General features: G+C 33.6%; 1 protein-coding gene across 5 annotated transcripts in view; it reads left to right on the top strand.

Moving 5' to 3' along the window:
- LOC118193417 (uncharacterized) overlaps positions 1-25,405 on the top strand; it is a 255,341-nt gene that overhangs the window by 75,422 nt on the left and 154,514 nt on the right. Inside the window, exon 1 of one of the 5 annotated variants that reach the window (XM_035364501.2) lies at positions 13,223-13,372. The exons of the other annotated variants lie outside the window; for them this stretch is intronic. Coding sequence (XP_035220392.1) covers positions 13,354-13,372 — 19 coding nt within the window. The 5' untranslated portion in view covers positions 13,223-13,353. Of the gene's footprint in view, positions 1-13,222; positions 13,373-25,405 lie in introns of those variants that run through there. 5 annotated transcript variants of the gene reach the window in all.

The following is a 25,405-nucleotide window of genomic DNA, read 5'->3' as shown; positions in this document are numbered from 1 at the left end:
AAAAAAATCTGAAATTTATACATTCACTAGATTGCGTATTTTATATTCACGAAATATTAGAAAATCTCTTAAAATGCGCTACATTTGTAGAGAGATTAGGCATTTTTGAAAGCTGGAGAGATGAAAAATATGCAAAGCTCTCGTCGGAACTCAAACCAAGGGCCTCTCGAACACGCACCAAGCGCGCTGACCATGAAGAAGGCGGGAGAAATACCTTATATACACTTCCTTTTAAAGGGCGACTGGGGATAAGGAGAACCAATCGCGAAATCCTGGTGGTGAAGAATCATGATCCACTACCCTTTTTTTGTTTGGGCGCCACTGTAGAGACATTAGGTATTTTTTGAAAGCAGGAGAGAGGAAAAATGAACAATGTCCTCGCCGGGACTCAAACCACGGCCCTCTCGAATACGCGCCGAGTGTGCTGACTACGAAAGTCGGGAGAAATACCTTATACATTAATCGCGAAAATTTACATCCCGATACTGTTACTACTCTGCTTATAAATGTAAAGAAAAATATATCGTCACATGTTTCTAACGAAAGACTCAAGGAATTTGTAATTTGAAAACATTTCTAAATATTGTACGTAACTATCACGGTCGGCTGATAAGCCCTGAAATTTTGCGTTGCGTTTTCTAAATCGTCTAGCAAATTGACAGATAAGGATCCTGTGCGAAAATTAATTAGTTTTAAAGCAACTAATTAAAATTCCAGAAAAGAATATTCCCGAAAACTCAGCACTGCATTAAATTACATTTCTATGATTAATATTTCCTTCTGTAGTCATATAATTAAACTTGCAGCTGTTATTAATATTTAGCTGTCTTGGATGCGGTTATAGAATTTTGAGAAAAGATTTAATACCTTCAATATCTCGTTTGCAATGTAGTTTAGTTTGCCTTACATATTTTAACTTGATAAATTGAGATAGTATTTTATTACTTTTGAAACTTTTTTTTATTTGATAAGCAAATAGCTAAGTGCATTTTTAATGTCTTAATTTATAAAGTCAATGATGTTATTTAAAATATTCAGAGCGTTGTTTGATCTAAAGAAACTTCCACACCTAAATATTCCAGAGCCGAACAAAAGGCAAACGCAAAATGATTTAAGCACGTCAGTAAAGCTGTTCCATTCAGCGCAGTATGTAAACGTGGTATATCACAAGCAAATCTCAAATGCAAAGTTCATGTAACTCAGTCTTTTGTCATAAGACAATAGACTCAGGTTTCATGAAATTTTAATAGATTTAAAAAATACTTTACTGTATAAAAAATTTTTAGGACCAAATATTTTCAACAAGGCAGACGAACATGGACCGATTTACTGAGCTGGAAGTCTGGAGCAAAATCTCTTATAGAAGCCTTTTTCTCTAACATTTTTCGTCGTAAGAGGGGTCACTGATATGAATTATGAAAAAGTATTTTGTGAAATAACTTAATAATTAAATACATTTTCATTTGAAATTATTTGAAAATATTTCAACTTATTGTATCTTTTATTTTCATTTTCAAATTATTATATTGTATAAAATGTAAGTTTATACATTTTAAATTAGTCTTAATGTTTTTAAGGAACATTAACACATTTTAAATTAATTGTTTAATGAAAAAGTACATAAGGGTTATTTCCTGATTTCTCTGTCCTTTTTCTCTTTATTTATTTATTTATTTTTGTAAAAATTAGAAGAAAGAGCTTAGGAATTCTAAAAAAATTCTTCTGATTAACATTTTATAAAGCCTGTCATAATTGAAAAATGACTGAAAAGCTATGCAAACTCTGACATATTTTAAATACTATATGAAGATCTGGAAATTCGGGGAAAATGGCCCGTTTGATCCCACGTAAATCAAACCCTGCAAGTGATTATTAATGGCGATGATTACTAACACATCTCATCTTAGTGCTTCCATTAAAATGTCACACACAAAGCATAGTATAAATGGAATTACTTTTTTGATTTACCACCCAACCGGTATAGTAACTAGCTTCGCTGACTGCCGTGCCTCAGCCCCGAGTTCGAATCCCGGAGAAAGCATGGATGTTTGTAAATGTGTAGCGTCTGTGCGGCATGGGGGCACTCTAAATATGCGGCGAAACGGAAGTCCTCTTGAGAGGTTGCTGGTAGGGAAAAAGGTGTGGGAGACCCTTGGATCCGTCTCCCGGAATGCTCTCCGTCAAAATTGGGGTGTGCCTGAGCTAAGTCGCACTGTCACTTATAAGTTGCTCAAAGCTGTTGATAAACTACAGGCGTATTTTGCGCTCCTTGCAACGAGGAATTTCATGGTCTTGGGCTGACTATATGTGGTGTTACGGCTTCAATAGGTGAATAGTTGTTACAAGAAAACTTTCTTCGTACAGTAGAACTACTAACAAGAAACGTATTGCAAAACAATGTAGAAAAATTCTTAATTTTCACCTTGTTCGCTTAAGGCATCATCGAATTAATTCCTCTTTTCTAAAATGAAATATGATTTCATGAGCTTTCTTTCAGAGCTTTTCAGGAATTTTGAAAATTCTTTATGACGAGTTGAAAGAATGTCCCAAGGGTTTTATTTCAACGTTTGCTAGACATGTATAATCTTAGAAAGCTACATAGCGATGCAGTTGTTTGCTTCAGGTCTAGGTTATTTATAAATTCAGTTCTAAACATTCGGAAAACGCAAAACGAGCAGCTGAGGTAGGCTGAAAGGAGAGTCGTGTAGCTGGTTTGTCAGCCACCATAACATGATTTAATCCAAATGTTGATATCAATGTTTTGCGGAAGACTTGGTTTGGTTTATTTAATTGCGGGAAAGCCTGGGGGGGCTATCGGCCTAAGGGAAGGGATGCCTTCGTGGAGGACGTTCTAAGGGAAGTGCCTCGCATACATGTTAAACATGAGAAAACCTTGAAAACGCCCATACAGCCAGCCCGTTCTCTGGGATGCGAACCCGGACAGAACTACTAGTGTTCAGCGATTTTACCGCCAGGCTGCTGGCGGGCCTGTTTTGCGGAAGGCACAATGCAGCTGTAAATGCGTGTAATTTACTACAAGAGAAAAATTTTAAACATATAGAAAAGTGAATTGTTTCTGCTTAAATCCTTCTTAAATCTCTTATTAATAAATATATTTTCATATTATTTTCTTAAAGAGTCGGTAATTAAAAAAAAATTACAAGAAAAGTGACATACTAATAATTATTAGAAAGGAATTCGTAGGGAAAGAATTCCTAGAAGAATTCGAAGGAGACGGATTCTTTGAAGAATTCTTAGAAAGAAACTCTGATATCTTGCAAGTGTCATGACTATACGAAAGTTACAAGTTTAATTATCGTACTGTATTTTTTCGAAAGCAGAAATTATTTTTAGGTTACTAAATATGTTCATATATCTTGTACAGATTAATATTTAGTAATGAAATATTTCCAGATCCTGTGAAATTTATCTTTGAAGAATTATACAAGTTTGTCTTAAAATCAAAGTTTTTAAAGAGGGCGTGGCTAATCAGAGACAAAATATAGTGCCTTCGTACCGTATTTTACAGTATGACATTTTATAAATTTGGCTTAGACATTTTACATTTTCCCAACTTTTTTACTCTGGCGTACAAGAGGGCACGTGAGTGTTAATGCACAGTTAAAGAAAAATAGATACAACTATGTTTCCATTAAAAAAAAAAAAAAAGTGCTGGTGCTTTTTCTGTCCATGCAACAAGCAGTCATCGCAGTTTTTTTGCATATTGAGGCCGGTATTACACATCCATTTATTTCAGATGAATAACTATTTTAGACAATTTTTGTACCTACTTTTGAAATGATCTTTAAATCTTTTTTACATATAAAATCATTTCTTTATATGATCTTTTAAGTATGTTTAAGCTCAGCAATATTTCATTGTATAAGTATTAATTAATGTTTTTTTCGCATGGTAAACACGGAATATTCTTCTTTGTAATTCAGAGTTAGTCTTTATGTTTTCTTAGCTGTGTCACAGGCTTGGATGACTGATTTCTAAAACTGTTTACGCTTTTTGGACATTATAGTTTAAAACATTATTTTTTGTTTTTAAAATTTCTGATTATAATATTATGTTTCGGAGTTTTGAAGATAATGGTTTATATGATTACGGCAAATTACACGAGGACTATCTCTTTAACGGAGAGCTGCCTTTGTGGAGGACTTCCTAAGGGAAACTGGCTCATATCCACGTTAGATATGGGAAAATCTTAAGAACTTCCATTCAGCCAGCTTGGTTTCAAGATTTTCAAAAAGCGTTCGACCATCATACACAACGGCCTCATACACAAGCTCTTCAACTTTCTTCTCCCAAATAGTTGCACATTGTTAATGATATCTTACCTCAAAAGAGGAACTTTTCAGGTCCGATGCGGAAATGCACTTTCAGAAAAGTAAGTAATCCACGGTGGAGTCCCTTAGTGTTTAAGTTTAGCACCGAATCTTTTTAACGTCTACATAAACGATTTTACTTTCCCATTCAACTCAAAAATTCTAAGTATGCAGATGATACTGTCATTTTATGTAAGTCCTTAAATTCTCAAATTGTCATAAATAATCTCCAACTGCATGTCAGTATCGTTGCAAAATGGTGTAACCTGTGGAGAATAAGTTTTTACAGGACTACAATGAGAATGAACACCGACATCACAATAAATGGTGAAATGGTCCCTGTTGCAAGTTCGTACAAATATTTAGGGATTACCATTGACCAAAAACTCACCTTCAGAGGTTCATAACCATTCCGTACTAAACCATGCCAATTCTGCTTATATGGCTATTTATTGTTTAATCGGAAGAAAGTCAAAACTGAATATTCGGGTAAAAAGAACACTCTACTTATCCCTTATTCGCCCTATTTTATTATACGCAGTTCCAGCTTGAGCCACTGCAAATAAAACGGAAAGAGTAAAAATAAATGTTTTGCAGAACAAAATTCTAAGATCAATAGCGTCGTGGTTTGTGCGTAACTCCATAAGGAATTAAAAATAAATCCTATCCATGACCAAATGTTAATTACTGCTCGCAACGTTTTTGAAAAAGAAAAGAACTCGCCTTATTTTGCAATTAAAGAACTCACCGAATATGATCCTTCAATAGAATATGTTGTAAAACGGTGGTAACTGTAAACATGAATATATTTTACGAATGCTTACTAATTCAATTTTGCATGCACAGCTGCTTGCTTGACCTTTGTCACTACTGATTCTTTCGCCTTCGGGTGTGGTACGTAGCACCTTAATTTCTATGACTAACGTGAAAGGCCTTAGGGCGCATTTTGATTTACTGGTAAAAACTCAAAGTAGTTCATGCCAGCAGCAAAGTGATGATCCATGATCCTCCATTCAGCCAGATTGTTCGCCTGGAATGAACCCAGGTCGAATTACCAGTATTCAGTATTCATTTCTTTGGCCGCGGGTGGGCACTTGAAGATCACACTTTCTACAACAACGGGGCCATCCTGCAGCCGAGCGGTAAAGTCGCTGAACACTGGTAGTTCGGTCCGAGGTTAGAATCCCTCGAACGGGCTGGCTGCATGGGCGTTTTCGTGGTTTTCCCCATGTGTAACGTGTATACGAGCCAGTTTCCCTTAGAAAGTCCTCCACGAAGGCATCCCTTCCCTTAGGCAGATAGTCCCCGAGGCTTTGCCATAATCACGCACACACCTTCTACAACAACGTTTTCAACCATTAGTGAGAGAAATATGTAGCATAAAACCTATTGCAAAACTGAAATTACGTAGAACTATTGTTATACTCTTACGAAACTATTAAACTCGCTTCAAAATGATTAAGAGAACGTGCTAGAAATATTTTAAAAGTATCTTAAAATAATTCATTCCCATACGCACAAATTATTGTTCTTCAAATGGAACCTAGCCTAAGCAAACTTATAGATTTTCCAGTATAAGGCGATTTGGACTTTTATAGATGTGAAGAAGCTGGAATATAAAGGGTCTTGTGGGCAGGGTAATTTTATTTTCTAATGGTAGAGAGAGGAATGTTCAAAATTAACGTCTACGGCACATTTATTGGGAAAAGTTACCAGTTATTGGAATACGAACTTTAGATTTATATTTAGATTGTATTATTGAATCACAGTTAGACAGGCTATGGATTTCTTCGTGGGAGATTCTCAGATCAGTCCCTTGGAGTGTTCCCCATCAAAGTTAGGACGCGACATTTCCTTGCTTGCGGGTGTAAAAATCAGTCGCCTTCTATGGTGCATCCCGGGAAACGTTCTCGGCGATGAAACGGCTAGATGACCAGTGGGTTTGGCCTTTTCTTACGAATGCTGAATAGGAAAGTTTCCAGCTGTTGGAAAAAAATTGGTCAGCATTTTAATCTAATCTTTTCTAATCGGTAACTCATGAACGCACGTAACTTTCACTCATATTCTCCATTTGTTGATGATAATTCCTTTTAACTGAAATGAAATGCAGTAACAGCTCATGCTCATTATATTTTGTGATTTTGCATTAATATTGTAATGTATTTAGTATTTGATCATAGATTACGTACTGGAGATTTTGAATATTTTTCTTACTGTATTTAAATAAACATAGTAAAATTTCGATTTCAAATAAATATAATAAATCTAAAAAATATCTTAAAATTTAAGAATTTTTAAGAGCATTTCTTTTAATAAAATAATAAGAAATCATGTTATAAAGAGCTAACCTTTTTCATTTTACCATTTTTCTGGAGGGAGAGGGGAAGGAGAATTCTACCAACAGAGGTGAATTTTTTGTTCTTTAGAACACCTATCCAGATTCCCGATATTCGAAACTTCGACCATATGTATCACTTGTTCTTTCTAGAAGATGCGAAGTAAGGTTGTTATTAACATATTTATGTGTGTATAACATTTTCCGTTGCTTAAATAATATTACTTAAAAATTAATTTGGATGAATGCGTACAAGAAATTTATTGGCCTGTAGTAGTATGTAGATTATATTGATGAAAAAGCAATAATTATTCTTTCGCAATAAAAAGACTCATTTTCTGAAAACAGATTAAACAATCATGTTGTCATCATATTTCTTCTCAAAGCAAGGAATTTTAATTTCATAGCAACCAGTGTAATGGCAGTCATTTACATTTTGCTCTCCTTTCCGTGGAAGTTAGGTTGATTTTTGTATATAAAATTCTTTCCTGAATATAAAGTATAATATTTTGCATTATCATTTGCATTATGTTAATCATTAGCATTGCAATATCTATGAAATTCAACAACAACAGTTGTCCTGTTGAAAACAGTTAAAAACAAACTCCGGATGGGCGTAGTCTCAGTCAGTCAAGATACTGGGAATTCTACTTTACATCACTTAGAGAAACTCAGAAATGTCCTCAAGAAGGAAACAAAATAAAAGCAACCACAGGTTAGCCATATTAAAAATTTTCATTGATAAATATTGGCAAATTGCCAGTCTCTAAAACTGATATATATATATATATATAATATATATGCATGAAAGTTTTTACCAGACTTATTTTATGATTTCCTGATACTGGCTTTTCAATTTTAATCATCATAGTAAAGTTCGCTGAACTAAAAAAATATCAGCTTAGTAAACGAAAATCATAAAAAATTCTATCTTCTTAGTCTTATTCATATTAAAAGGTGAATCTTATTTATTTCACGAGTAGGAGAAAAACGTTTTAAAATTTAGTTTCTAAATTTATGCGAAAGTGAACTCATAGAATAGAATAAAAAATTCAGTAATACTATAATAAACTAAAATTTATCTACTGTATATAACGATATACAATTTAATAATTCTCCATGGTCTTTCGGTTCTCATCGGTTATAGGGATCATTTGGGTTGGCAAAAACTTTTCTTCAGAGTCATTGTTAACACGACAATTGGCGATATTATATGATAGCATAATTCACAAGTGCACATCGGTATCGCCAGTGAGGGAGAGGTTTCAAAAATGGAACAGTAAACTTCTATTGCTCTTGTGAAGCTATATTTGAAACTGCTTATGAGCGCATGTCGTTGTTTACGTTTTATTTTGCATTTCTTTCGCAGTGATAAATGTATGGCGTATAATTGCTGCTATCATTTTAGAAAATCTCGTAGGGCTTTCATTTTATAAGTTAATTCAAGCGTATTATTATTATTATTTATTCATTTCATTTACGAAACTTATCACGCACTGGATCTTCGGATTAATGTTCGGGGCATATTATTGCTCTTTATATCATGTAAATGACTTTGATTTTAGAAATGTAAGCTTCAAAATGCATATTGTAAATTATCTGATTATACCTATTGTTAAAAGTTATATATGAATAAATTAAATATATTCGTTGTGAATAATGTAAGTTCATTTTGTTTGAAGAGTATTTCTTGTGCAGACAATACATTTCATAATGAACAGTTATTAATGAGAAATTAACAAACTAAATACGTATATAGAAATGCAAATTAGGAAAGCTCACTTTGAATAAAACTGTGCATTTGCTATTATTACGGAACGTCTTTTTCATATAGACGGCAATAAAAAATGCTAAGACTATTACTATTTACACATATAATTATGCTTATATTTGATCTAAGTTCGTACTGAAAATTTTCACGAGAAATGCACGGTGCTTTAATTATTTTGTGTAGGAAATTTCGTGGCGAATCATTTTTAACCACCTCGCTTAAAGAGCGGCAATGTCATATGAACGACAAAAATATAACTGGAAGAGCATTTGTCCATTCTAGAAGCCATGCCCTCGGTGGTGATACATATGTGCACTTACGAAATATACTATCCGATACCATTACTACAAACACAATGAACAAAATTTGAGCTATCGTGAAGCAACCAACGTCGTGACTGCAAAGAATTTTGTAGGAAAACTTCCGCAAAATATTAAGCAACTTGTCACATTAATACACGCTTACGTTAGGACATGGCAACTTACGTGGGATCCGGCAATCAAAACTGAGTTAAATTGCATTAGCAAGATGATTAAAAAAGATATCAAGAAATTTCGTAATGAAAAGTGGGAATAAAAAAATGCAGATTTAGAGTTAATGATGAATACTTCTGGAAATTGTAAAACAGCGATATTTAGTTATGTCACCAACCGATATAAGACACGACACTTGTAAAACAGCACCACCTTTTTGTTATATAATACTTCTTTTATAAAACTTAGAATTTGGTGTGGTAGCTACATGTTGCCGTGTTTGGCTTCACGGTTTCTTTAGCCGTGAAGTGTCGATTTTTCTAAACTTATGACACTACAATCATTTTTAGAGAAATCTCGACCGCATTCATCGACTATTACGTTATTTAGCGACTATTACTTTGTCATTATCACATAAACCAAAGCAAAAACCATAGGTGGCCCTACTTATGTAATAAAAGAACATACACTGCCTTTCTCAGCAGCCTTTCGCCTCGGCTAGTTAGGTCTTGCCATTTTTCAAGGAAAGGAAGACATTAAGAGGTCAAAAATGACCAAAAGATTTTAAACTGAAGTATTTTTCATCAAAATGTGAAAAGTACAGAGTTTGATAACCAACTGAAACTTAAATTATGGAGTAGAATGGTATAGCTATCTGGTAGCATTAATTTAGAATAAACTATTTTTATATCGCTTTATGAGGTAAATGAAGTTTATTTCTATTAATCGATAAAAGTTTTATTGATGTCTAATCTTTTGTATATCGTAAAGTATTCGTTTTATTAGTTGCTGCCATATTATTGGCAACAATACCATAATAGAAGCCTTTTTGTGAGGATCTGTCTTGCACAGTCATTTTCTGATCACCGCTTCGACCCAGTTATTAGAACAACCAAACATTTTCTTTGCATTTCCAAATTCTTTTTACCGCAATCGATTGGTCGGAAAAGGAGGTCAGTGATGCAGTTCGAGAAAATGTCTTTTGCTCGCCCATCCTCTTCCTTTGTGCCTCTGAGTGTTGTTATAGTACTTTTTCTTTCTAACATAGGTACACGAAGGAATTCTAACTCCGTATATTTTCTTTCGAATTGAATTCAGAAGACTATGGAATTTGCTGTAAGGGAAATTTACCCATGATTCAATTTACTTCGATTTACTTGTTTTATGGGATTTCGGGATTATTTTATTTTTTTGAAACCTTTTTATAGGCGTTGAATTTAAGTGTGTGCTGATAGATTTTAATTATTTATTAGTATTTTAATAAAATCCTTTTACAAGAAAGTATTATTATAATTCTTGAGAAAAGTTATGCGTATTATGAAAGTACTTTTAATAAATTCTTATTAAACACAACTAATTAAACATAACTTATTAAAAAGAAAAACCCTGATTTTCTTATAATTTATAAAGTAGTAAGCGGCTGTCATTGGCCAAGGCACCTTACAAGAGACATTTCATGTTTTGCCCAGCTCCATTCCGATTTTAATGGAGAACACTCCGGGGAACGGATCCGTGAGCCTCAAACCCCTCTTCTCCTACTATTAACAATCTGAAGAGGATTTTCGGCTTTTATGTATTTGAAACCACTACAAATTTTCTTCTCCAGGATTCGACCCGATCCCAAGGCTATGACAACCTACTCCTTTACTATCATGCCAACAGGGCATCTAGAAAAATAGCTTCTCTACATGCAAAATAAAAATTAGCGTAGATGGATGCATAAAATTACTTTGATAAATAAGATAATAAATAAGTATTTATCATTTACAACACATGAGATTCCTATGAAAAAGCGGGAGAAGTTAAGAAATAAATAATGGAAAATGAATATAAATATAATACCTTAACAGCCGCCATACTGGTTAGCGTCGTTGACTGCTGTGCCGAAGGGCCTGGGTTCGAATCCCGGAGAAGGCACTGGTGTTTGTAAATGTATAGTGTCGGTGCGGCATGGCGGCACTCTAAATATGTGGCGAGCCGAAAGTCCTCTCGTGTGGTATGACGGAAGGGGAGAGGGGTGGGAGACTCTCGGATCCGTCCCCCTCGAGATGCTGTCCATCAAAACGGGGGGGGGCGGAACTGAGCAAAATCGCATTGTCACCTGAATGGTGCTCAAGGATGCTCCAACGGCAGGCGTATTCTAGCACTCCTTGCCACGAGGATTTTCTTGGGCTTGGGCTGACTACGTGAGACAAGTAAGCATAAGCAGCAACAACAACAACACCACCATAAAACAATTCAAAATATAATGTCAGATAGATAGCCTAGCTAAGCCTAATATTTGAAAACGGTGGCTATAAGCTTTATTCCTTTAAATACCGAACCCAGGATCACTTGTCAAGAAATTAGAGTCTTTGAAAAAAATTAGAGAAAATGTTTCATCAATGGAAGGGACATGGGTTTTGTAATTGCAAAATTAAATGTTTTATGTAGTTCCTGATAGAAAATCCAGCTATTAAAATGTTCATTATGCTTTAGTAAATATAGATGATAACCTATGATAAATAAATAACCTATGAAATAACCATAAATACCATAGATAACCTATAAAATGTTCATAGTATCCATTTCACTTATTGAAGCAAGTAAGCATGCGATCACTAAATCATTAAGAACATTCTACAATGAACGCAAGAAGTATTTATTAAACGGCTTATTAGATCCTCTGACATTTTACTGTGCCTGTATTTTAGTCATATCTTTTGGGTAATGATTAAAAGCCCACATGCAGTGTTTCGAAGAGTGGCCCCCAATAAGCCCTGCCGTGCATTTCTTTGCAACAAGCATCGTTGGAAATGCTTTCAAGCTATGCTAGCTGTAGCTAACAATGCTAGCTGTAGTATCATGAGACTATCAGAAGATTCCATGACGCGTAGGTAGGTAAACTTTTTTATTTAATATTCAGAAGTACAAGTCATGCAAGACGATTAGATAATTTTTAATATTTTTAAAGCTGAAGGACTACTCTAAAAGGTAATATCATATTATATGTAGTTCTGGAGTAACACATTTTATGCTTGGCATCACAGTCTTCCATTGTTTTCGGATTATTTTTTTGCGTTCTTCTTTTGATTACTGACTAACTTAGATGATTCATTTCTTAAATTAGAACCATGAGTCTACATTCAGCTGCTCAATAAATTTTCATTGCATACTTTAAGCGTTCTCTTACGAGAGTCTCCCAGTGCTGAGCCCCTCACGGGTGAGTAAATAAGGTAGCTGAACATTGGTTGTTCGACCAGGTCCAAATCTCGATGAATAGGCTGACTGCTTGGGCGTTTTCATGGCCTTCCTCATGTGAACTATAAATACGAGTCAAATTCTCTTAGAAACGACCTTAAGACGTCAGGATATATGGACCAATATTATTTGTGCCTGGATCGAAACGTAATTCAGGCTTACTGCTAATGAAACTCTGTATCAGTAAGCCAGCTTGATACCAGACTTTTGCAATATTTTGCTTAGGCCTTTTTAACGATGAATTTCTTTTTCTTCTTGATATGATTTAACTTTTTAACACTTTTTTCTTACTATTTCCTCGTTTCTGTTGCCTAAAGCTGAAAGATGTATAAAACTATACACGAATTTATTCATATTATCATGATTTTTTCATATGTTCTTGATTAGAGGTGTCTACATCGTATATCAAATACTTTTGTGCCGAGAAAGGTTATAAAGTTATAAGGTATTTATAGCTAGAACCAAAAAATTTACAATGTTTCTCTCAACCACAGCAGGAGAAAAGGTTTCCATCTAATTTAAGATTCTGATTTAAAGTTCGATGAACATAGGAAGAATACGATAATAATACCTGCACTGGTTATTTTGTTTCTCGTATTGGCACGTCAGTGGCTAAAGTTTTATTTCTCCGCAGGTCTAATTACCAGATTCATCACTGGTTATGAAAACCACGCACAGGAACGTAAACATTAATCACTTTCCAATTATCAATCCTCTTTAGACATATCTTTTGTTACGAATTTAAGAAATAATGATGCAAGATAATAAGGTGAACTCTAAGATTTCGAGAGTTCATAAACATTAAGCTCAGCATTTTCTGAATAATGATTTATCGATTTCATAAACTTGCTTTGCAAAATGTTAGACTGTAATGGCGTTTTCTGCAATCAGTCTGGGTTTCCTAGTATTATCAGTTGAATGGAAAAAGCTCAAACAAAACCACCTTTATCAATTTATGTAAGATTTTGCTGACGGTGGTTTTCAAAGTAAAGATTACGTTCTGTTTGCAAGATACTTCAAATGCATTTCAGGTTTTAAAGGCCTTATATTAAATTACAACATCGCAGAGCATTTTTATTTGCTGCATAAATCGATAAGGAGGTCTCAAATTTAAGAAGATAACAAGAGTTTTTTTTATCATTTTAAGAAGAAAACCTCCACACCATTTTCAAGTAGATTTCGCGTCAATCATTAGATTTAAACATGGACTACATATCCACAGGTAAGCTAAATTTATTATTTTACGTAATTTGGAAAAAAAAAAACTGAATTAAGTTTTGTGCGTTTTTGGCACAAAACATTATCAGAAACATTTTGAACAGAAATGGCTTTCATTTATTTTTGTGCCTACTGAAATTGAAATTTGTTTAACTTATTTCTGCAGTCGTAAATATTTCCTTACTCCAACATGACGTATTTATTCATTTTTCAAATTGTATTCATTTGCAAATATAAGTAAAATCAATATTTCATTCTAAGAAGGACTGTTACTTAAGATGAGAAAATTTTAGTCGTATACAATATTTCAAAAATATTACACCATTAACTATCTCTTGAATAGCTGGTCATTGATCCACGATTGGGGTTTAAGATCTAAATATATATGATAGAGTTTTCTGACTGAAACAATTTCGATCACTTGAAAACTTTTGGTAAATATAAACAAAATCCCAAATTTTGTGGATCATAAATAAATAAAAATAATAAAAAAAAATCTGAAAGCTTTCAGATTTTATATTACGCCTAAAAAGGCGTTTTTTCAATGTTTTGTGTGTTACCTTTATTTATGAAACATTATGTTCTTCGCACTTAAACTATAAAATTAAATTCATCAGCAATATCACAAAATATTTAAAAAGAGCATATCTTTAGAATTTCCGATACACAGTATTGCGCCTTGGAAATAAGAATGTTATTTTTTATCCGTACAGTGTTGTCATTGGTCGCTTTGAAATCGTTGAGATATATTCATGCAGATTCTTCATTATTTAATTTCTTTAAATATAATGGAGGGCTCTAATATTTGGTGGCAACAATTTGAAAAGTGAAACGCTGTTTTATAGTGGATGCCTCAAAATGGTAAAATGAAATTAATAGCTCTTCTGGGCAAATTGCCCTTTTGTTAAAAAAAAAAAAAAAAAAAAGAAGTTAACAAAATTGTTTTTATACTGAAATTTGTTAAAAAAAATGCACTCGTTAAGAAAAAAAATTGAAGCTGAATTTCACATAAAAATTACTTCATTATAAACAATAATTGCATCCATAAGTATGCTAATTGGTTCATTACGAAAATTAAATTCATTGAAATAGCTTTGTTTACTGATTTTCACATCACCCTGCATCGTTCGAAGAACTGCTGTTTATTAGGAGAAAATTATATGACAGGAAGCATTTCTGAGTTGGAAATGATTATTTGATCGGACTTAAATACACCTGCTTATAAATTAGAAATGAATATTTAAATACAATCAATGCGAAAATTAGAGTCCTTTAGTTCACTAAATCCATTTCATGATAATGGGTTTAGTGAATATAATGGCAGACACAATTTGAATATACGAGTTACTGAAGATGCACTTCAAGTGAATTTAGCGCATATTTTATTATAAAACATGTCCTAGAATAGAAGGTGGCTGAATACTTTATCCTTTTCCCATTTAAAGCATTCGCAAATATCGAAATTACTTTGTAATCAAGGAAATTTATGCTCAGTTTTCAAATGCTCCTCGTTTTCAATGCTTCTCACAGATCGTTTATGTTATAAATTAAAAAAAAATTTCAGAGATTTATTAGCCAAGAAAAATTAAACAATGTTTAATTTGATAAAAGCATAACATTACCCTAAAATAGTAAATAAATATTCTTTAATTATAAACACCGGTTTCAGTAATTGGGATTAATTATTCTCATTCTTGAGACAGATAGCATAGCAGATTTCGAATAGAATTCCTTGGAAAGTTTTAACACATATTATTTACTCTTAAATAAAAATTTTGTTTATTTAACCAATGGTGAAGTTTTGCAATTCAAAAGAGTCTACACTTTAACCATTTCACTGTTTGCCTGAGGCAGATTCATCGATTTGAAAAGTGTCTTAAGTAACTTCGAACGATATTTAATAATTCAAATAATATCAAAAGTTCAGTAACCGACTTAAGTATCCAAGTAATTGTGCCAAATATGTATATATTTAATACAATTATTATATATGTTATACAATGACATAATCATATACTATGTATTGTATTAGGGTTCAAAGCTACTAACGACACTTTTTAAAATGAACGAACCTTTGTCGGGACAAATGGTGAAGCGGTTAAAAGCCAGTTTTCTAAACCTTGCAATGCTAATTAATAACAGCATAGAGACATTAGGATTATTTGGAGGCAGACGAGATGAAAAATGAGCAACGCCTTCGCTGGGAATCGATCCACGGACCTCTGAAATACCGGCCCAGCGTGCAGAACCACTACACCACGAAGGCACGCTAGCAAAGCGGGAGATATACCTTATATACTCCCCTTTCTAAAGAGCGACTGGGGTTTTTAGGAGACGCAATCGCCAAATCCTGGGTGTGGAGAATCCTCATCCAACACACTTTTAGTTCGGGCAGCACTGTAGAGACATTAGGTATTTTTTTAAAACAGGCAAGATGAAACATTACCAATCGCCTTCGCCGGGAATCGAAACACGGACCTCTGGAATACCGGCCCAGTGTGCAGAACCACTACACAACGAAGGCACGCTAGGAAAGTGGGAGAAATACCTGATAACAGTATTTTGAAATTATCGAATATTTTCAATGAAAATTTTCATATATGTATCCATCTATTTAACTTTATACAGACATGTCTTATTCTTAATAATTCTTTACTGCCCTTTTTTAATCCTATTTCATGTTCACTGTTTTATTTTTCTCTGCATAATTTGCCATTATTTGATTTATAACTTGCAAATGTTCTCTTTCGAAGACGGTTATATAAGATGCGGAATTTAAAGTTACCTATCCTGAAAGCAGCTGGTTTGGTTTGGTTTGGTTTGGTTTATTTGATTATGGAAAAGCATTCGAGGGCTATATGCCGAAGGGGAGGAATGCCTTCTTGGAGGACTTTCAAAGGGAAACTGGGTCGTATACACACTGGGAAAACCACGGAATTGCCCATACAGCCAGTCCGTTTGCCGGGATTCAAACACTCCTTAAAGCTGGATAACGTAATTATATTCCACATCGGTAAATACAACTAAAAAGAGTTAATTAAGCCAGTGAGGATTCACAAAATAGGCCTTACAATTTCTTGAAGACATCCTCCATGCCTTCAAGTCAATGCTGCCATTTCTCAGGTACGCTTGACAGGACTCTACATAACATTTGCATTCTCCTGATGAATAGCACTTTTAGGACTGATGTCGTTGCATTCGGGACCTACTTATTTCAGTTAGGGGACCATCAGTGGCTCTCAATTCCTCGGAATTGGTGCAGCAGACTTTTTACGGGAGTTATTTGAGAGTTCAAGTTTTCACATGCAGCCTGCCTAGCATTAAACAGTCTAAAAAATCAATTCATCAGGCGATTACTAATGTAATGGATACTGTACGGCGCGTCAAGGCACGTGTACGTGGGAGCTGGCAGCAATAACTTGATTATTATGGAGGATATCTATATGAAGTTGTATTGAAGAAATGAGGCCTATTTTTGTAAAGTCACAAAGATAATCTAACCATAAACAATTGAATTTACTGCTATGTGCAATAGATGTATTATCCTAATTTGAAAATGTTAAACGCTAACTACCGTACCTTGTATAATGCTTGACTTGATGTTAACTACACATTCAAGTCATATCACTCCTAGTACAGGCTTTTGTTTTAAACTTATTTTTAATAATAGTGTAATAAAAGTTTCCCAGTAATGATTAGTAGTTAATTTATACTCTGGAAAGAAATAAAGGAATTATTCAAAACAAAAAAAGCATGTTGACAGAACTCTTTTTAACTTGCCTCCTAGTTCTGGAAAGGATGAGTTCATTTCATTTTTTTTTAGACATTTTATTTTTGCGTAGACTTATTTTACCTTTAGAACTCTTTATTTCTTCATATTTTATGCAGATTGTCTGAATAATAAAAAGTATGAAATTAAAATGCTAAAATACATTTTATAATTTTCGTTATTAAAAATGGATTGAATCAAAGCTTTTGTTCATGACTTCTAATCATTTCCATAATTGGTAAGTGCGTTGTTTTGTAAAGCATCAGTTTTATTTGTTTACAACAATATTTAGTTGTTAATGTGGGCTCCTAAAATCATATTATGCTGCCAAGTGCTTGCATATGGGTTAGGAAAGTCAGATTTTGCTCTGAATTTCTGGGTTCATCTGTTAAAGATTAGATTAACTCAGTGAATTGATAAGAGAAAAAACGGATTATTTATTTATAGATCAAAGCATTGATTGAAAGCATGACAAATTATATCAATTGTATTTTTAAATATTATCAGCTTGAGAAGTGGGATGCTGTGGTTTGATTATGGCATGGCTGACGTGGGCTAACTGCTTAAGGGAAGGGATTTCTTTGTAGAGGACGTTCTTAGAAAAATTATCTCGTATCCACGTTACAATGGGAAACATCAGCGCAGTCCATTCGTCTGGAATTGAAACCAGGTCGGAACTACCAATGTTCAGCGACTTTACCACTCGGCCGCTGGTGGGTGCCCCAAAGTATAATGAATGCAACGATTTAAATACAGCATGAAAATATACAAATGTTATTCAGTCTGAAAATGGCTAAAAGAAATGTTTAAAATTATGAAAGAAAATACACATGGAATTAAAGCATATTTTAATAGAATTGACCCCATTTAGAAAATTATCTAAAGAAATTTTACTTGACGGAACTCTGCATTAAAAATATTTAAAATTAAATATTAAATTCATCAAACGTTAGTTTCGGATTACATACCTTTGTTCGACGATATCCAGCTCTAACAAATAAACTTTGGCTTAATTGTTTGACTGTTGAACAATATAAATAAAACATTAAAGCAATTTGAGAGTATGTGTGTCATACCTGCTAAAAAGGTGTAGATTTAGGTCATCCGTTTTTACCAGTATCACTGAAACCGATAAATTTATGATGTGCACCTTAACAGACGAATTTTGTATTGTTTCTGAAGATGTTCATACAGCAAGTTTTGAGAACAATAGTTGTGCTTTTATTCTAACAACAACATCAAGAAAATTCATGCTTATTATGCTTTTTGCTCTTGTTTGAAGTTGAGATAAAAGAGAAAATGGCCACTGGACGACGATATTAACAAATGAGCTTATTTACGCATATAAATGTGAAAAGTAATAGAAATCGCTTTTCATACTGAATATCTATGATATGAAACCAACTAGATATTTTGTAAATTAAAGAAGAACTGAATTCTGAATTTTAATTACATTGGCATTAATGCTACAACAAAACTTTCTCGACATTGAAGATTAGAAGTTGCTGGTGTATCGTCGAGATAAGAGTTATTCCGCTTGTTGCTGAAACAAAATGGAATAATATTACGAAAAAGGATTCTGTACAAGATTCTTTTAAATAATTTTATTATGTGGAAAGAAAAACTAACTTATCTTTGACGGCAATCAAAGAGAAAAACTCCAGCGAAGCATGTTTGAAACTTTACTTCATAAAGCCCATCGAGTAACTCTACAGTTCAGCACCGTGCTACTTCACAGGATCATTTTTGCGCCAGTCACATTGCTAAACTGAGTTGTTATTTCACTTTATCATTTGGTCTGCACATAGAGTCTCTAGAAGTAATTTTGATTGATCTAAAGGTATCTTCAAACTTTGAATTTCATTTTAAATCAAAGAACTCTTCAACTTTCTAAATATGATTCTGTAGAAAGTACATCGGGCGTGATGCATGCTTTAGTTAAGCATGTGTTTTACCTTTTCCAACCGGGTTTCGATTATTCACCATGGCTTTTCAATCTCAGGATTTCGCGCCGTTTCTTCTGGACACTGATATCATTGAAAAATTTCTCTATGTCGATTTTAAAATAGGAATAGATATCAGTCTATGTTGTACTTTATCACCAAAGGATGAAGTTTTGTCAAACTAAACTTGTTAAGGAGGATTACTCAATCCTTTACCATTATCGTTTGCGGAAACTGAATGAAATGATAAAGGAAAAGAAATTAAAAAATAAGCTTTCTTTAGTGAATTAAAATCCATATTGAAGCTTCCATATCTGAACAGAACTACAACAGTTGTCAGAGATTTGTTCACAAAGAAGCTTCATGCCGAAACCAGGCATTTTATATAAAATGGAGGGGAGCTTCATGGAATATATAAGCACAAAAATGACAGTGTCTTTGGTATCTGAGCAAATTTTGGAAGCGACCGTTTGTTAACCTGTAGAAATCTCACAAAGCGATCAAAACAAATAAACTCTCCAGTCTGAAGTCAAGAAATCTAAACCGCTCTTCATGATGAAAGTAATTTTCCAGCTCTTTAGATAAAAGAAAAACTCAACCAAAATCTACTCAACTTGAGGCAAATCACTCCAACATCAGTACTCAACCAAAGAAAAAAGCCAGAAATTTCAAAACATCTGCCAATGTTAATAGCAACTAAAAAAAAATGAAGTTATTAACTGAAAGCCATTCTTTTAGTTAATGGCTCAAGAACCTTTTTTTCGAAGGTTTTAATAAATTGAAACAGTAGAATCCCTTCTTGATGAAATTAAAGTCGAGATTAAATCTCTTGGCTTCATCCCTTCACTGGATTTTGAATTTTAACCGAAAATGACGTTTTAGTATAAATCTAAATCAAGCAGGAAATATTTTTACTAATTCTGCCGTCAGTGCAAAGGGCATTCACTGCTCGATTCATGAACTTACTCTCTATCATAACCTATGAGGCTGATATTTTGTTGTTTAATAAAATCCACCTAAGACTTTCAGACAAGCTTAAAATTCACGGTTCGTCATCGTGTAAATAATATTTTACAAATAAAAGACAGTACAACTGCTGTGGTGATACTGCCATTATTATTAAACATTTCTATCAAAACTTCTATGATCAAACTCATTTCCTACCCACTTCTATCAATATATTTTTTTTTTTTTTTGGTTTTAGTTTATTATGGCAAACCACATTAGGACTATCTGCCTAAGGGGGAATACCTTCGTGAATGTCTTTCTCAGAGAAACTATCTTTCACGAAAACGCCCATGCAACCAGCCCTCTAGTCTGGATTCAAACTCAGGTTGAAACTGACAATACTCAGCGACTTAACCGCTCGACCGCTGGTGAGCCATTCTATCAGTAGGATTTTAGAAACTACTCCATAAATTATTTACAGTAAATTTAGAGAATAGTTTTTATCATTTATTCTTGTAATCCACCTTCCAACATTATTGTTCAAGAAGATTTCAATCATATTACTTGTCCTCAATCATTACTGCCGGTGATTTAAAGGCTGAAAAGAGACAATAAAGCTCAAGGAACCGAATACAAATCCTAATATTCTGGAAAACAGCTGATCAGACCGCGCTGTTTGGTGATGCGTTCAATGCTTTATCTTGTATTTAGTCACTCTTTTACTTCACGGACTTTAAGAAAAAGATAAGAAAATTTTATGCGTTAACATCTCATTGTGCCAGACAAATCGGACATTCAAAAAGTTTCTAATCATTTTTTTAACGAGAATATTTTTATTATTTTTAATAACATATGCGATACTGGAGGCAAACCCAGTAATTAAACAAAATTTGTTTCGAACTTTTAGGATTTATATATTATGTTTCATAATTATTTATGTTCATTTGAGTTATCTATTTTTTTGAGAAATGTTTTGCTTATTTCAGAAGCATTTTATTTTGTTATATTCATTTTCGCAACTTGAAAAACGTTTAAATTGTTTTGAAAGTCATTAACATTGTATTGTGATAGTAATAAAAACATTGAAAATCTTTAATAATCATAGCTGACTGTTATTTCAAAATTTAATTTAATTAAAAAATGAGAAATATTTGCTTGAATACTTCATTTATAGATTTCTAAGTTGTGTTTTAAATCGAATCGCATGTCAAATTGTGGATTATTGATTGGTTGGACAAAGTTTGAATAGTCTTGGAGGAATAAAAGACTGGAGAGATTGATTAAATTTTTTCCGTTTTATTTGCATTGTTTTAGGTTTGTCTAAAATGTTTGCTTTCCTTTCAATGAATTGGACAGTATATTTTATGCATGAGGTTGTTTTTTTCATGTTGATTCACTTGTTTTCGAATTGTTTGTCTGAAGATAGTACATCGACTTTGGAACTGGTTTCTATTAAAGAATGGGCATCTACACTATCAAAGATGTTTTTATTATTTTCAGAGACGTGTTTGCTAATCGGTTTGGACTTTGCTTTAAGAAATTATAAATTTTTCTCTCATGGGATAAGATTTTGAAGGTCATTCTAGTGCATACGTTTCTAACTGCTGTTGCATGTAATCAGTTATAGCTATATTATGAAAAACGTTATGTACAACTTGAAATGATGGGATGTGAAACTTTTGTCGAATCTAGAGCAAAAAGTTACAAGGTTATTGAATACTCTTCAGCAAAATTTAGAGGGATTCTAGAGTACTCATAAAACAAACTATTCTGTTATATAGTGCATAACACAAGCAATGAATCAACAGAGGGCATTTTCCAATGAAGTGTATAAAGGCCATATTTTTTCACTCATCGACAGTCCTACCATGGAAATCGGGAGGTTTGGTTTCACATTACACTTGAGCATAACTACGAAAACTCTCATGAACTATCAAAATTTAATCTGATCGTCGGGGTTTGAACCCGAGTCTAATTGCCAATATTCAAGGGTCTTGTGGACGGAGTTTAAAAGGCGTAAGTTATTTTACGAATTAGTAGAGGGCAGACATGTGTTTCGTGTACTAAGTTGCGAACAGCTTTGCCAAAGAAGCCTGAAGAATTAAACTGGAATATTTTTCTACACGACATGTGCCAGATCACAAACCTCCTGAATGACTGAAAGTTTCGCTGCGAAAGAAGTTTCTTTGTCAACGGCTTTAGAGAATAAAAGGCGTTTAGAGAACTGTAAGGTTCACATGGGCTACAAAGAATATTCTACTGAATTAAAAATCGTCTCAAAGAAGTTTTACTCAAGAAAGTTTCAATTTCACATGCTAAATTTTAATACCGTAAGTATTCTCTACTTCACAGAGCAGAGCGTATTACGAGACAAATAATTACACACTTAGCACAAACAGAGGGTGCGAGCATTTGTATATCCAGATTTTACCTGGTTTCAATTTTGGAAACTAGTATCTCCAGCATATTTCAGGACAGCTGGACGTTGATGTACATTCCTAATTTCTCTTTCCTTTTGTTTTGTACACCGGCTGGAATCATCCCTGACTGTTTGATTGGCCTATATGTTTGTTACGCTAACGTACTTAGCCTAACAAACATGTAGGACTCGGACGTACAGTTCTTACAGAAGAATATATGTTGTGTTTTTACAAAACGTCTTGCCAAAATTATGGAGCCGTTTTCCGAACACGTATATAGCTTCCACACGAAATAGCTTTGCACTTTTCATGTGGAGTACAGAAAGCCTTGGATTCAACATTCTCAGGACAACAGATTAATCGAAGACTCAAATTATTTTGCCGGAATAATCGATCTCTCTCATATTGGTGAAGGGCCATTTTAAAAGTCTCAACAGCTATAGCAGCCTCGATTCTAATGAGGGCATTGTTGCCAGGATTTGTATTGCTGCGGGCGCTTTTAGAAAAATGAGTGCTGGTTTTATGGTGTAAAACATGCATTTGGGTTTAATGCTGCTGTTTCGAGAAATTTCTGAAATTTATTCAACAAAATGCTTTTTAAAATTCGCTCAAATCTTCCAATTTTTTTGTTGTCATTTTTATGTCTGCTCACCCATATCGCTTCACCGCTTACACCAGTGCACTGTCTAACACTAGTGTTTCTTTAGCTCCATTCTATCAACTTTTGACTCAACTATGAATCACCCTATATATTATAAGGAAACAAAAAGCAGTAGTTATAATTTAAATTTTTCTATGAAAAGTTTCCAGTTAATTGTTTTACGTTTTCATTATGAAATTTGATAAGAAATGGTGTTTTTGTGTTTTTCAAAATTTTTAGTTAAAGGGAAACTATAACTTAGTTTGAAGGAAGAATTTGAATCTGGCAATATTTAAGATGAGTTTTGATTGACTCTTTATTGCATGCTTTGTCATTTACGCAGGTGATCAAGAATGGTATTCAAAATGATTTGTATGACTAAGCATACTATATATGTGATTTGTAAAAGTGCAAAACATCTGTGGTGAACTGTCTTTAAAGAACAGTCTTTTAAAGATGTGCAGCTGGATGCGATTTTCCATTGGAAATCTAGTCCAGACCATGATGCTCTCAGCTCTGAATGTGTTTTGATGTTCTGGGCCAAATTCCGTGTGAAATTAATTCTTATCAGACTTTTACATGCTTATCATGTAATTTCAGGGCATATGTGCACTCATATGAGAATAGAGCAACTGATGGCAGCATTTTTAGCTTGCGCATCTAGATTGGCGTTTAGATGAAAACAAACATTTGGTTCTCGGACGTACATTTCTTTCATGTAAAGCTTTCGGCGGACAGTACTACCAGATACTATCTTACTAAGTGATACTGCAACCTTGGCTGTAACAGTTGTGAAACTTGCTCTTTGATTCCTCTTGGTTATTATAACAATATACAGGTCTTCGGAAGGAATGGCAACTCTTGCTTGACTTGGCACATTGGTCTTCGGGCAACCGTTTTAATTGTTAAAGTAGCGTTTCACCAAAATGATCAACGTCAAAGAAAAGAGCCAAATCTTTGATTGACTATCCTTTCTCAATGCACCTGACATCACCTCAGTACTCGCTATATCCCATTAGTCCAAATTACAATTCATAGAAAAATGAATGTCGTCAAAACTTGTCCTACGAAAGTTATAAACACGTAATACAGAAAGCATTTAACTGAACTCCTCAAACCTTTCAGAGTGCTGACATTTTCATCGCCTACCTAATTAGCATATGTTCGAATGCATACCGCTATTTTCATCCGCAGCTATTCAAATATAGCTACGCTTTCGAAAATTGATGATTTGCACTGCGTGCTTAATTTTGAAAGCCAGTGGTTCCATATGATTATAAAATGATTACACGTTTTACCTTTTGTATATTACTAAATGTAAGACATGCAGGTTTTTTTTTTTTTGATATTTTATATTCCCGCAATTTGCTACTGAATAAAGAAAAAAATTAGACATATTCGGTATTATATACATATACATACAATGCTTTCTTATTATATGAAGATATTCGATCATTTCAGTGGTAAACACTTTGCTTTCGTTATAACAAAACTTGAATTCTAATTCATACTTTTTTTATAACGATAAAGCGTGACACAACTTTCACAGCATTCAGTATCTTGAAGAAATAACCTTTCCGAAAAGCAATTTCCCTTTTTTTAAACTAGTTATTGCATGATTTATGTCTTCCAGTTATCGTAATGACATGATTTGTCATCTCCTTTTCAATTTATACTCATCGTATGGAGTTATATTTCTCAGGTTTCTTTTCAACTATTTTGATGATTAATGCCTTAAAAAAGAGTAGTTTTCTGAATAGCAGTTTCTGAATAAAGACACTCCAATCTTAACTCTCGAAAGAGGAGAAATTTCTTAGAATGCATTTTCCGAAAATAAATGAATGCAAAGATTAAGAGCTCACTTCCTCGGTTGGTTATACGATTTTCAGAACTGGATTTCCAAACTAAATCTTAAAATGATACAAAGATTATAGGAATGTATATGTTTTTATGTATTAATTCTGCGGAATGTTTTCTAATATAATACGTGAGATTAAGTTTTTTCCCTTAACTATTAAAAATGTAACTTCAGAAATATCGTATAATGCTGGTTTTATATTTGTACAAAGTTAGTGAATTCCTCAGTATTATCATTAAATATTCATTGTACGTTTTCATATTACTGTTAGTTTCAAAGTGCAGTAAACTATATTTAAGGTAATCACTCATGGTTCCAGCCAATTTTTGTCTTTTAGTTCGAGATAATTGTTCGCGTCTGGGCATTTAAACCGAAGCACTAATCTAGTCAAACAATACAGACTGGTTGCGAAAGTTTGATTTCGTACCAAGTAGTTAGTAAATGTGAGTCAAGAGACTC

Source organism: Stegodyphus dumicola, chromosome 9 (assembly GCF_044657685.1).
Source record: "Stegodyphus dumicola isolate Sdum_Otavi_A_Nest chromosome 9, ASM4465768v1".
NCBI classification, from domain to species: domain Eukaryota; kingdom Metazoa; phylum Arthropoda; class Arachnida; order Araneae; family Eresidae; genus Stegodyphus; species Stegodyphus dumicola.
Note: the sequence above shows the minus strand (reverse complement) of the source record. Positions and strands in the feature narration are given on the sequence as shown.